Source organism: Argopecten irradians, chromosome 5 (genome assembly GCF_041381155.1).
Source record: "Argopecten irradians isolate NY chromosome 5, Ai_NY, whole genome shotgun sequence".
In the NCBI taxonomy this organism is placed as follows: Eukaryota; Metazoa; Mollusca; class Bivalvia; order Pectinida; family Pectinidae; genus Argopecten; species Argopecten irradians.
In genome coordinates this window covers 12,717,169-12,730,993 of record NC_091138.1, presented here as the reverse complement: position 1 = coordinate 12,730,993, position 13,825 = coordinate 12,717,169, and the positions used below count along the sequence as shown (strand labels likewise).

Sequence of the window (13,825 nt, the reverse complement as noted above, 5' to 3'; positions counted from 1 at the left end):
AGATGACCAATATAATTAAGGCCCTTGGGCCTCTTGTTTGTTTTCTACGTACAGGATCTGATTGATGAGCTAAAATCGGAACTGAGTGGGGACCTGAAGGAATGTGTTATGGCTCTGTTTGTCAAACCCGCAGAGTATGATGCTTGGTGTGTCCGAAACTCTATTTATGTAAGTACAAGCATATGTCTCATAAAGTAACCTATCCATCGACACCTGTGCAGATTATAATGTTAAGATAAACATACATGCAGTGGTGTTGTAACTTTTCAAGAAATTCTAGTTTATGGTAACATCTGATATCAACAGCCAGTTATTTAAGAAAATGTCAGGTTTTGGAAATGAAAGAAAGTTAGAGTACTCAGAGAAAAATCTATCAACCTATGGTAACTTGTAGTGACTTAGCTATGGCCAGTCCCTAGCAAGAGAGGTGGAGATTAGTTGTAATATGATACACCTGTACCACACAGCCACAGTGCCTCCCCACCTTCCCTCCCCATTTAAGCAATGGGCTTGATGAAAAAAATAACACATTTGCCTGTTTAAAACTGAAACTCTTGAAGGAAAATAAAATGCATTAAAACTCCTTAAAAGCTGAATTAATACTAATTGTTACATTTTCTTTCATTCTTTCTAGGGTTTAGGAACGGACGATTCTGTGCTGTGTGAGATTATGTTTTCCAGAACCAACCCTCAGATCCAGGCTATGGTGGAAGCATACAAAGATGGTAAGCATGTTCCAAGTCCTGATAGATACTGCAGGGAATCTTTGTCACCTGTCAGAGAAAATAGTGATAAATGTAGTCTGCGTCATTAAATGCCAGGTGAACTGCACAATGTGCTCCATATATATTAACAAGATTATGCATTACAATACATTTGGCCTGTTTTGTTTCCGTAGTTACTTTTCCTGATCAGAAAGCCCCAGAATGTGCACTTGAGGAAGATATTGAGAGCGATACATCTGGAGACTACAAGCGCTTACTAATCTCAGCCTGTCAGGTATTACTTACTTGTGTATAGCATGAGTAAAGTCTCTGACTCAAAGGAAAATTCTCTAATAACACCCATTGTTATATCTATTCTTTAATCCTTTCCACCACTGTGGTTTTGAAGAATTAAATGCCTTTTCAAAAAATGTTTTCTTCCTATCTACCACATGATTTGATATTGCTTGAGCAATCTTACCTGGTAACTAAAATTCCCCTTATACCTATTAATTAATTTTTTTGTTTTCTACAATTGGGTAACATATGAAAAAAATCCGAAATGGCGCAAACCCGAGTTTCGTGACGTCACATAGGACTTGAGTGCGTATGATTCGAAAATCCCTGAAAACACTATAAGTTAATTAACATCTTTTTCAAAAAGAAATTCCCTATTTTTTATATCGGGTTATGACCTTTTGAGATATACGCGGATTCACACAGTTTGCAAACAATTTTTTTTTCATACCCCGATAAAATTAAAAAATAGTGACATCAATGCTTAAATATATATATATATATGGGTGTATTATACTGGTTTATCCCATGCAATACACTCATGTCGCAAAATTACTATTCTCTCAATGAATATTAACATTATTTTTAGAAATTATGCTGGTTTTTCTATAAAGAATGAAAAAAACAAAATTTCCGTTAAAAAACATCACACGATTTTCAATTTGGAGAATTTACATGTAGGCCAGTTGAGGTTTTCTTCAAATTCACTTCCCAAAAGGCTATTATAATTAAAATGTTGAGGTATGAGATAACAATACTCTTTCACATGTGGATATGAAGAGGCTCACAAAATGTTGTAAAACCTGAGCTTATTTAAACCCTCACCACAGTGAATATCTCAATACATACAATTATCCACAATGCTTGCATTTCCTGTAGGGTAACCGTGACACCATTGACTTTGAGAGGTTGGACGAAGCTGTTGAGGAAGTAAAGAACGATTTGGGCATGCCAACTGGAATGTTCGCAGTCAACCATGACAAGTTAGTTAATGTGGACAAAGCACAGCGTGAGGCCCAGAAGTTGTTTGAAGCAGGACAGGACAGTTGGGGTACAGATGAAGAAACCTTCAACAGGATCTTCTCCATTCGGGATCCGTACCAACTGAGGAGGACTTACGCGGAATATGTCAAGGTCAGTACTGTTGTGTGTGAGGACTCTTGTTAACAACTGATATCAATTATCTTTGAGCAGCAATAGACAATGCTTAACCATCTATTTGTAAACCATCAGCCAAAGTAATAAGTAAGGCACAGGGTCATTGTCTTGATAATCTTATTGATAAGTAGCATCATACATCTGTATCTTTGATTATCACAACATAATTATTGAAAAATCTAAACTCAATACCATGGCAAAGAGCAGAAACGAGTTTAAATTAATTTGTGGATGATAAGACAAGGTAATCCCTCCATGTGTTAAAGTTATATCTGTACATCTGACTGCCATAACTATTGATATTGTGTTACTAGCTATCGCAGTGCGACATTGAGAATGCTGTGGATGATGAAACTTCAGGCGACTTTAAGATGGCCACTGTTATTTCAGCCTTTACACTCTGGGTAAGTTATTAGCCTGCCTTGGGTATATTCAGCCTGTACTGGGTAAGTTAGTTAAGCCTTGTACACTCTGGGTAAGTTAGTTTCAGCCTTGTACACTCTGGGTAAGTTATTAACACCTGGTAAGTTACAGCCTGTACACTCTGGGTAAGTTAGTTAAGCCTTGTACACTCTGGGTAAGTTAGTTCAGCCTTGTACACTCTGGGTAAGTTAGTTCAGCCTTGTACACTCTGGGTAAGTTAGTTAGCCTTGTACACTCTGGGTAAGTTAGTTCAGCCTTGTACACTCTGGGTAAGTTAGTTTAAGCCTTGTACACTCTGGGTAAGTTAGTTAAGCCTTGTACACTCTGGGTAAGTTAGTTCAGCCTTGTACACTCTGGGTAAGTTAGTTAAGCCTTGTACACTCTGGGTAAGTTAGTTAAGCCTTGTACACTCTGGGTAAGTTAGTTCAGCCTTGTACACTCTGGGTAAGTTAGTTCAGCCTTGTACACTCTGGGTAAGTTAGTTAAGCCTTGTACACTCTGGGTAAGTTAGTTAAGCCTTGTACACTCTGGGTAAGTTAGTTCAAGCCTTGTACACTCTGGGTAAGTTATTTCAGCCTTGTACACTCTGGGTAAGTTAGTTAAGCCTTGTACACTCTGGGTAAGTTAGTTTCAGCCTTGTACACTCTGGGTAAGTTAGTTCAAGCCTTGTACACTCTGGGTAAGTTAGTTTCAGCCTTGTACACTCTGGGTAAGTTAGTTAAGCCTTGTACACTCTGGGTAAGTTACTTTTAAGCCTTGTACACTCTGGGTAAGTTAGTTAAGCCTTGTACACTCTGGGTAAGTTATTTCAGCCTTGTACACTCTGGGTAAGTTAGTTAAGCCTTGTACACTCTGGGTAAGTTAGTTCAGCCTTGTACACTCTGGGTAAGTTAGTTAAGCCTTGTACACTCTGGGTAAGTTAGTTAAGCCTTGTACACTCTGGGTAAGTTAGTTCAGCCTTGTACACTCTGGGTAAGTTAGTTCAGCCTTGTACACTCTGGGTAAGTTAGTTCAGCCTTGTACACTCTGGGTAAGTTAGTTAAGCCTTGTACACTCTGGGTAAGTTATTTCAGCCTTGTACACTCTGGGTAAGTTAGTTAAGCCTTGTACACTCTGGGTAAGTTAGTTCAGCCTTGTACACTCTGGGTAAGTTAGTTAAGCCTTGTACACTCTGGGTAAGTTATTTAGCCTTTACACTCTGGGTAAGTTAGTTAAGCCTTGTACACTCTGGGTAAGTTAGTTAGCCTTGTACACTCTGGGTAAGTTAGTTAAGCCTTGTACACTCTGGGTAAGTTAGTTCAGCCTTGTACACTCTGGGTAAGTTTAGTTCAGCCTTGTACACTCTGGGTAAGTTAGCCTTTGGTAAGTTAAGCCTTGTACACTCTGGGTAAGTTAGTTAAGCCTTGTACACTCTGGGTAAGTTATTTCAGCCTTGTACACTCTGGGTAAGTTAGTTAAGCCTTGTACACTCTGGGTAAGTTAGTTCAGCCTTGTACACTCTGGGTAAGTTAGTTAAGCCTTGTACACTCTGGGTAAGTTAGTTCAGCCTTGTACACTCTGGGTAAGTTAGTTAAGCCTTGTACACTCTGGGTAAGTTAGTTCAGCCTTGTACACTTGGGTAAGTTAGTTAGCCTTGTACACTCTGGGTAAGTTAGTTAAGCCTTGTACACTCTGGGTAAGTTAGTTACCTTGGTAGTTTCAGCCTTGTACACTCTGGGTAAGTTAGTTAAGCCTTGTACACTCTGGGTAAGTTAGTTAAGCCTTGTACACTCTGGGTAAGTTAGTTCAGCCTTGTATTGGTAAGTTAGTTAGCCTTGTACACTCTGGGTAAGTTAGTTAAGCCTTGTACACTCTGGGTAAGTTAGTTAAGCCTTGTACACTCTGGGTAAGTTTAGTTCAGCCTTGTACACTCTGGGTAAGTTAGTTCAGCCTTGTACACTCTGGGTAAGTTAGTTCAGCCTTGTACACTCTGGGTAAGTTAGTTAAGCCTTGTACACTCTGGGTAAGTTAGTTAAGCCTTGTACACTCTGGGTAAGTTAGTTCAGCCTTGTACACTCTGGGTAAGTTAGTAAGCCTTGTACACTCTGGGTAAGTTAGTTAAGCCTTGTACACTCTGGATAAGTTAGTTAAGCCTTGTACACTCTGGGTAAGTTAGTTCAGCCTTGTACACTCTGGGTAAGTTAGTTAGCCTTGTACACTCTGGGTAAGTTAGTTAGCCTTGTACACTCTGGGTAAGTTAGTTAAGCCTTGTACACTCTGGGTAAGTTAGTTCAGCCTTGTACACTCTGGGTAAGTTAGTTCAGCCTTGTACACTCTGGGTAAGTTAGTTAAGCCTTGTACACTCTGGATAAGTTAGTTCAGCCTTGTACACTCTGGGTAAGTTAGTTAAGCCCTGTACACTCTGGTGTAAGTTAGTTCAGCCTTGTACACTCTGGGTAAGTTAGTTCAGCCTTGTACACTCTGGGTTAAGTAAGTAGTTCAGCCTTGTACACTCTGGGTAAGTTAGTTCAGCCTTGTACACTCTGGGTAAGTTAGTTCAGCCTTGTACACTCTGGGTAAGTTAGTTAAGCCTTGTACACTCTGGGTAAGTTAGTTCAGCCTTGTACACTCTGGGAAAGTTAGTTAAGCCTTGTACACTCTGGGTAAAGATTTTTATACTGGTGACCGTTATATACATATATTTATATAGACATGGATTTTTATCCAGTTGATGTTTTAAGATAGGTTTATGTTATGTTTATAAGACTTTAAAGGCCCACTACCTTTTGGAAACAAAAGTAAAAGTTTCTTAAAAAACAGTTATGATGTACATTTGTATGAAAACGTATATCAATGGCGTAAGAGGATGTTATAACACCAACCATATGCAAGATTCCAAGCATTAGCTGTGTTAACAGTGAAGATTCATTTCCGCATTACTTTTGTTGTTAATACAGTGATGTATATCAAGTTCCCACATGTTACATTTTGTTGTTAATTAATACAGTGATGTGTATCAAGTTCCCACTTCATTACTTTTATTGTTAATACAGTGATGTGTATCAAGTTCCCACCTCGTTACTTTTATTGTTACTACAGTGATGTGTATCAAGTTCCCACTTCGTTACTTTTATTGTTAATACAGTGATGTGTATCAAGTTCCCACCTCGTTACTTTTATTGTTAATACAGTGATGTGTATCAAGTTCCCACTTCGTTACTTTTATTGTTAATACAGTGATGTGTATCAAGTTCCCACCTCGTTACTTTTATTGTTAATACAGTGATGTGTATCAAGTTCCCACTCGTTACTTTTATTGTTAATACAGTGATGTGTATCAAGTTCCCACCTCATTACTTTTATTGTTAATACAGTGATGTGTATCAAGTTCCCACCTCGTTACTTTTATTGTTAATACAGTGATGTGTATCAAGTTCCCACCTCGTTACTTTTATTGTTAATACAGTGATGTGTATCAAGTTCCCACCTCGTTACTTTTATTGTTAATACAGTGATGTGTATCAAGTTCCCACCTCGTTACTTTTATTGTTAATACAGTGATGTGTATCAAGTTCCCACTTCGTTACTTTTATTGTTAATACAGTGATGTGTATCAAGTTCCCACCTCGTTACTTTTATTGTTAATACAGTGATGTGTATCAAGTTCCCACCTCGTTACTTTTATTGTTAATACAGTGATGTGTATCAAGTTCCCACCTCGTTACTTTTATTGTTAATACAGTGATGTGTATCAAGTTCCCACCTCGTTACTTTTATTGTTAATACAGTGATGTGTATCAAGTTCCCACCTCGTTACTTTTGTTGTTAATACAGTGATGTGTATCAAGTTCCCACCTCGTTACTTTTATTGTTAATACAGTGATGTGTATCAAGTTCCCACTTCGTTACTTTTATTGTTAATACAGTGATGTGTATCAAGTTCCCACCTCGTTACTTTTATTGTTAATACAGTGATGTGTATCAAGTTCCCACTTCGTTACTTTTATTGTTAATACAGTGATGTGTATCATGTTCCCACCTCGTTACTTTTATTGTTAATACAGTGATGTGTATCAAGTTCCCACCTCATTACTTTTATTGTTAATACAGTGATGTGTATCAAGTTCCCACCTCGTTACTTTTATTGTTAATACAGTGATGTGTATCAAGTTCCCACCTCATTAGTTTTATTAATATAGTGATGTGTATCAAGTTCCCACCTTGTTACTTTTTTTGTTAATACAGTGATGTGTATCAAGTTCCCACTTCGTTACTTTTATTGTTAATACAGTGATGTGTATCAAGTTCCCACCTCATTAGTTTTATTGTTAATACAGTGATGTGTTTTAAGTCCCACCTCATTACTTTTATTGTTAATACAGTGATGTGTATCAAGTTCCCACCTCGTTACTTTTATTGTTAATACAGTGATGTGTATCAAGTTCCCACCTCATTACTTTTATTGTTAATACAGTGATGTGTATCAAGTTCCCACTTCGTTACTTTTATTGTTAATACAGTGATGTGTATCAAGTTCCCACTTCGTTACTTTTATTGTTAATACAGTGATGTGTATCAAGTTCCCACCTCATTACTTTTATTGTTAATACAGTGATGTGTATCAAGTTCCCACCTCATTACTTGTATTGTTAATACAGTTATGTCTATCAAGTTCCCACCTCGTTACTTTTATTGTTAATACAGTGATGTGTATCAAGTTCCCACCTCGTTACTTTTATTGTTAATACAGTGATGTGTATCAAGTTCCCACCTCGTTACTTTTATTGTTAATACAGTGATGTGTATCAAGTTCCCACCTCGTTACTTTTATTGTTAATACAGTGATGTGTATCAAGTTCCCACCTCGTTACTTTTATTGTTAATACAGTGATGTGTATCAAGTTCCCACCTCGTTACTTTTATTGTTAATACAGTGATGTGTATCAAGTTCCCACCTCGTTACTTTTATTGTTAATACAGTGATGTGTATCAAGTTCCCACCTCGTTACTTTTATTGTTAATACAGTGATGTGTATCAAGTTCCCACCTCGTTACTTTTATTGTTAATACAGTGATGTGTATCAAGTTCCCACCTCGTTACTTTTATTGTTAATACAGTGATGTGTATCAAGTTCCCACCTCGTTACTTTTATTGTTAATACAGTGATGTGTATCAAGTTCCCACCTCGTTACTTTTATTGTTAATACAGTGATGTGTATCAAGTTCCCACCTCGTTACTTTTATTGTTAATACAGTGATGTGTATCAAGTTCCCACCTCGTTACTTTGCCAATTGTTAATACAGTGATGTGTATCAAGTTCCCACCTCGTTACTTTTATTGTTACTACAGTGATGTGTATCAAGTTCCCACCTCGTTACTTTTATTGTTACTACAGTGATGTGTATTACAAGTTCCCACCTCGTTACTTTTATTGTTAATACAGTGATGTGTACAGTTCCCACCTCGTTACTTTTGTTGTTAATACAGTGATGTGTATCAAGTTCCCACCTCGTTACTTGTATGTTAATACAGTGATGTGTATCAAGTTCCCACCTCGTTACTTTTATTGTTAATACAGTGATGTGTATCAAGTTCCCACCTCGTTACTTTTATTGTTAATACAGTGATGTGTATCAAGTTCCCACCTCGTTACTTTAATTGTTAATACAGTGATGTGTATCAAGTTCCCACCTCGTTACTTTTATTGTTAATACAGTGATGTGTATCAAGTTCCCACCTCGTTACTTTTGTTGTTAATACAGTGATGTGTACCATGTTCCCACCTCGTTACTTTTATTGTTAATATAGTGATGTGTATCAAGTTCGCACCTCGTTACTTTTATTGTTAATATAGTGATGTGTATCAAGTTCCCACCTCGTTACTTTTATTGTTAATACAGTGATGTGTATCAAGTTCCCACCTCGTTAGTATCTTCGCACCTCGTTACTTTTATTGTTAATATAGTGATGTGTATCAAGTTCCCACCTCGTTACTTTTATTGTTAATACAGTGATGTGTATCAAGTTCCCACCTCGTTACTTTGCCAAGAGGTTGACAATGATGATGAAGGGACTGGGCACTGCAGACTCTGACCTCATTAGAGTTATCGTTTCACGGTCCGAGGTAGGTTTGTATACAGGATCTGTATTTCTTCATTAACTCAATATAATGACAAATGCCATTCACGTGCTGAAATTCATAAATTACTCCTTCATGAAAATTTACCTACCAGATATTAAAAGTTATCATTTGAGAGAAATATTTCATAGTTCTAAGGCTCCTAATAGATGCGCATTTGAGGAATTATTACCTTCGTAATAGTGTTTTTAAAGATACAATGTTACACAATGTTCTGATTATTTCTGTGGAAATGCAATAAGATTTACTTATTCAGTCACATAAAATCTCATGTTCTTTCTGCAATTATGAGCCAGCATGGCCTCTCTTTAACCACTTGTTGTATAGCTCTTTCTTATAACAAATGAGTGTCTCCATTCCTGACATAACTTGTAGTTACTGAACTGTTCATTATCAGACAAAATGGCTTCTGAATCAGGATCCGAAACTTTATATGGTAAATGTGTACACTGAGATATGCTAATTTAAGTGAATTATTCTTGAAGTATCAATCATTTTTGTCATTAGATTGACATGGAGCAAATTAAGGCTTCCTTCCTGGAGGAGAACAAACAGACCCTTTGGCAATGGATTAATGATGACTGCAGCGGTGACTACAGAAAACTGCTCCAGGCCATCGTAGGAAGAGACTAGAGACTATGGTTGTGAGCCTAGCAATCTAAAAACAGCATAATATTGAAGCGTTCATTTGGAACATGCAATTTTTATAATTTAATGGTATACATAAACTTAACACTCTATCAGCATTAATGCTTTGTTTTTGACACTTTTTATGTCATAGGTATATTGTACACACAATTTCTCCTTTTTTCAATTTTTTTTTGTATATATGTAGGTGTATTATAGTACACTATATCAATTATTTATATTTTTTCTATCTCAAGTAAAGCAATATTTACTGACATTGACTGTAATTTATCCTTTACCTGTTGTTATTAGCTATTTGATCATTTTACAGTAATACATCCAGCTACAGTGATCTCAGTGTTGGGTGTGTGTTAATTCTGGGAATGAAAGACATTCAATTTAATTTTGCTTCTGAACTAATGAATAATTATTTGGCAGATTAAAGGGTTTACGTCACTTTGGATGATCTCTCCTAGTATTCAGATATTGGTCGTGACTAATAAAATCTGTTACCTGTAAGTGAACGAGATCGGGTTATCTCAGTCGAGGGCTAAGATTTTGTAACATAATCCCAACCGAGGCGTTAGCCGAGGCTGGGATGTTACAAAATCTTAGCCCTCGACTGAGATAACCCGATCTCGATCACTTAAAGGTAATAGATTTTTTTTCTCGCACCTCTAAGATATAACAAAACACATCTATATACATGTTCAGAGTGTAAAACTATCCCGTCATGGGCCTCCTTGTTCAAAGCTGGTTAACCATTTCATCTGCGCTTCGATTTCAGTCATTCCGCATAAAACTGTAGTTCGGTTGTATCAAAGACAAACGATGATCAATCGGTACATACTGTTTTCATAAATAAAAACAACAATCAAACAATGCATGGTAAATGACTGAATGCACATATTTCTAATAATATTGATTATCTGACGCTTGTGACGTCACCGGTTTGAGAGTTTGACGTCACATGCGCGGACCGTTACATGAATGGTGTAAATTCCGCCAAAATTCGCGTAAAAGTACCAGACAGATCGGAAGAGATAGAAAAATCTAGCACCGGGTATCATGTGAGATTTCCCTGTCCGAAGTGCGAGAAATCATTTTCTAGAGAGAAAGCAATGTTAGTGAAGCTTCTTCCACAAAGTGATATGAACAACACATAACCTTCAAGGGTAGATAAATCTGTAAGACAGTTGATGTAACAGGGAATGGCCTTAAAACAAGCATATATTAAGTATTACAGCTGTATATTGAATCAATTGAGCACTCATGTCCCTATTGATTTAAAGGGCCACTACCTTTCCGAAACGGCTTTTAATTTTTAAAATAGGAATGTAAAACGAGATCAATAATTTTGTAGAGTTGCAGAAGTTATTAACTATACGTTTACTAGCACACTTATCATCACCTTCAGAACTGTTTAATTAGAATAAATAAAATGTTAATTTTCATAACGCGGGTCGTTTTATGTTTCCCACCGTTGTCCTAAATGCCGCGCGGTAGTTGACTATCACTGCGCCAGACGGCAAAACAGCGAAATGAATCTCCACTGTTATCGTACATTAGACAGGAAATCTTGCATATGTTTGGTGTTGTAACCTCATCTTAAGCCATTGATATATATTTTCTTTTGTTATTAATGTTTTTAAGAAACCTTTAAATTTTGCTCCGGAAAGGTAGTGGGCCTTTAAGACTGCCTTTAATTTTTAGGTCATCTGACCCGCACCGTCCGTCGTCGTGCGCCGTGCGCCGTGCGCCGTGCGTAAACTTTTTATTCAAACGACTTCTTCTCAATAACCGGAAGGCCCAGGGTACTCATATTTGGCCTGTAGGTTGCTGGGATGGAGGGCTACCAAGTTTGTTCAAATGAATGACCTTGACCTTCATTCAAGGTCACAGGGGTCAACAAGGCTAAAATCTTTAAACAACTTCTTCTCAAAAACCAGAAGGCCCAGGGTACTGATATTTGGCCTGTAGGATGCTGGGATGAAGGGCTACCAAGTTTGTTCAAATAAATGACCTTGACCTTCATTCAAGGTCACAGGGGTCAAATAGGCTAAAATCCTTTAAACAACTTTTTGTGAATAACTAAGAGGCCTAGAGACCTGATATTAGGCCTGTGGCATGCTGGGATGAAGGGCTACCAAGTTTGTTCAAATAAATGACCTTGACCTTCATTCAAGGTCACGAGGGTCAAAAAGGCTTAAATCTTTAAACAACTTCTTCTCAAGAACCAGAAGGCCCAGGGTACTGATATTTGGCCTGTAGGATGCTGGGATGAAGGGCTACCAAGTTTGTTCAAATAAATGACCTTGACCTTCATTCAAGGTCACAGGGGTCAAATAGGCTAAAATCCTTTAAACAACTTCTTGTGAATAACTAAGAGGCCTAGAGACCTGATATTAGGCCTGTGGCATGCTGGGATGAAGGGCTACCAAGTTTGTTCAAATAAATGACCTTGACCTTCATTCAAGGTCACGAGGGTCAAATAGGCTAAAATCTTTAAACGACTTCTTCTCAAGAACCAGAAGGCCCAGGGTACTGATATTGGGCCTGTGACATGCTTGGATGAAGGGCTACCAAGTTTGTTCAAATGAATGACCTTAACCTTCATTCAAGGTCACGGGGGTCAAAAAGGCTAAAATATTTAAACGACTTCTTCTCAAGAACCAGAAGGCCCAGGGTACTGATATTTGGCCTGTAGGATGCTGGGATGAAGGGCTACCAAGTTTGTTCAAATAAATGACCTTGACCTTCATTCAAGGTCACAGGGGTCAAATAGGCTAAAATCATTTAAACAAATTCTTGTGAATAACTAAGAGGCCTAGAGACCTGATATTAGGCTGTGGCATGCTAGGATAAAGGGCTACCAAGTTTGTTCAAATGAATGACCTTGATCTTCATTCAAGGTCACAGGGGTCAAATAGGCTAAAATCTTTAAATGACTTCTTTTCAAGAACCAGAAGGCCCAGGGTACTGATATTGGGCATGTAGCATGCTGGGATGAAGGGATACCAAGTTTGTTCAAATAAATGACCTTGACCTTCATTTAAGGTCACAGGGGTCAAATAGGCTAAAATCTTTAAATGACTTCTTTTCAAGAACTAGAAGGCCAAGGCTACTGATATTGGGCATGTAGCATGCTTGGATGAAGGGCTACCAAGTTTGTTCAAATGAATTACCTTGACCTTCAATCAAGGTCACAGAGGTCAAATAGGCTAAAATCTTTAAACGACTATGTTGTATTGTACTAATTGTCAGATGACCGTTAAGGCCCATGGGCCTCTTGTTTGTTCAGTAAAACACCTTCCAATTGCTACCCTATGATAACACACTAATCAAGCCAGAAGTCTGGGAAGCTTTACTTTCAGTGGGCAGTTATTTAAAGAGGTTGAAGGTTTTACATATTACTGAATAAAATATATCATAAAATACTGTTCAAACCAAATATTCTACTTCCCAAAGATAATGAAGTCCTTGATCAGTTCTAGTCAGAATGACTAACATTGTAATCACTAATCAATGAATATAATATACCTAGTTTTATTGTGATACTGTTCCTCAATTCTAAGTCAAATGTTTTTTGAAGCATCAATATATTTTAAGTATTATATATATGGCATTTTGATTTGCCAAAGTATTCAATATTTTCTAAATGAATTTGTTGTATTTAACATTGATTAATTTGTAATGTTTACAAAAAGTATCTCATGAGATTATCTTACAGATTAACTTCATGGAATGATTTTCCATTAGGAAGTATTATTGGAGTTAAGGGAAGTTCCTTAAGATTTTCTCAAATTATCTTCTGTTAAGGTATTCTGTGGAGAATATTAAGTTAAAGAATTATTTAGAAATAAAGAATGTTGATGAGACTTGGGGCCCATAGAATTGGTCTGATAGATTTGGATACCCTAGGTACTATAAACACACATACTGTACATATCTTAGCAGTATTCCTATTTTATAGCTTTTCACACCAGAAATCCTGTGCTAATTGCATTTTCTCTGTATCCTATTTATAGCTGTGGTGATTGCCCATTTAGCTCTAAAATGTTCAAGATCATTTTTACGCTAATTATGTAATTGTGTAAAAAAAAAGTACATTTCGAGTTCATCACTCTATAAAGTGCTACCAGTAAAGTAAAAGGAATGGCTCTATAAAAATCATACTGTGATAAGGCTTATTATTGATTGTGTACCCGTATTCTCAATGCTCCTCTCTTTTTGATGTACGTATAAAACAGTACTGACAGTACAAAGGCCTACGTTAAAAAACAGATATTAGCAACACTTAGACTTGCTGTCGTATTGTTGTCACATTTAATAAATACATATCATTTAGACTTCATTGTTTATTTATATTTTTAGCCCATATTATGGTGGAGAGTCTCCCACTGATACAAGCATCCCATGTGAAATACAAATTTTAGAAACAAAATAAAAATACTGGTACCCAGAACAAACTAGAAAACTGATACAATTAAAAACAG

The 13,825-nt window shown here is 37.1% G+C and overlaps 1 protein-coding gene across 1 annotated transcript in view; it reads left to right on the top strand.

Annotated features, from left to right (window-relative positions):
- LOC138322895 (annexin A13-like) overlaps positions 1-13,678 on the top strand; it is a 28,771-nt gene extending 15,093 nt beyond the window's left edge. The window contains exons 9-16 of the mRNA XM_069267104.1: positions 55-168; positions 635-725; positions 899-999; positions 1,881-2,135; positions 2,474-2,539; positions 2,804-2,822; positions 8,575-8,687; positions 9,210-13,678. Coding sequence (XP_069123205.1) covers positions 55-168; positions 635-725; positions 899-999; positions 1,881-2,135; positions 2,474-2,539; positions 2,804-2,822; positions 8,575-8,687; positions 9,210-9,335 — 885 coding nt within the window. The 3' untranslated portion in view covers positions 9,336-13,678. The remainder of the gene's footprint in view (positions 1-54; positions 169-634; positions 726-898; positions 1,000-1,880; positions 2,136-2,473; positions 2,540-2,803; positions 2,823-8,574; positions 8,688-9,209) is intronic.
- The last annotated feature ends 147 nt before the right edge of the window (positions 13,679-13,825 follow it).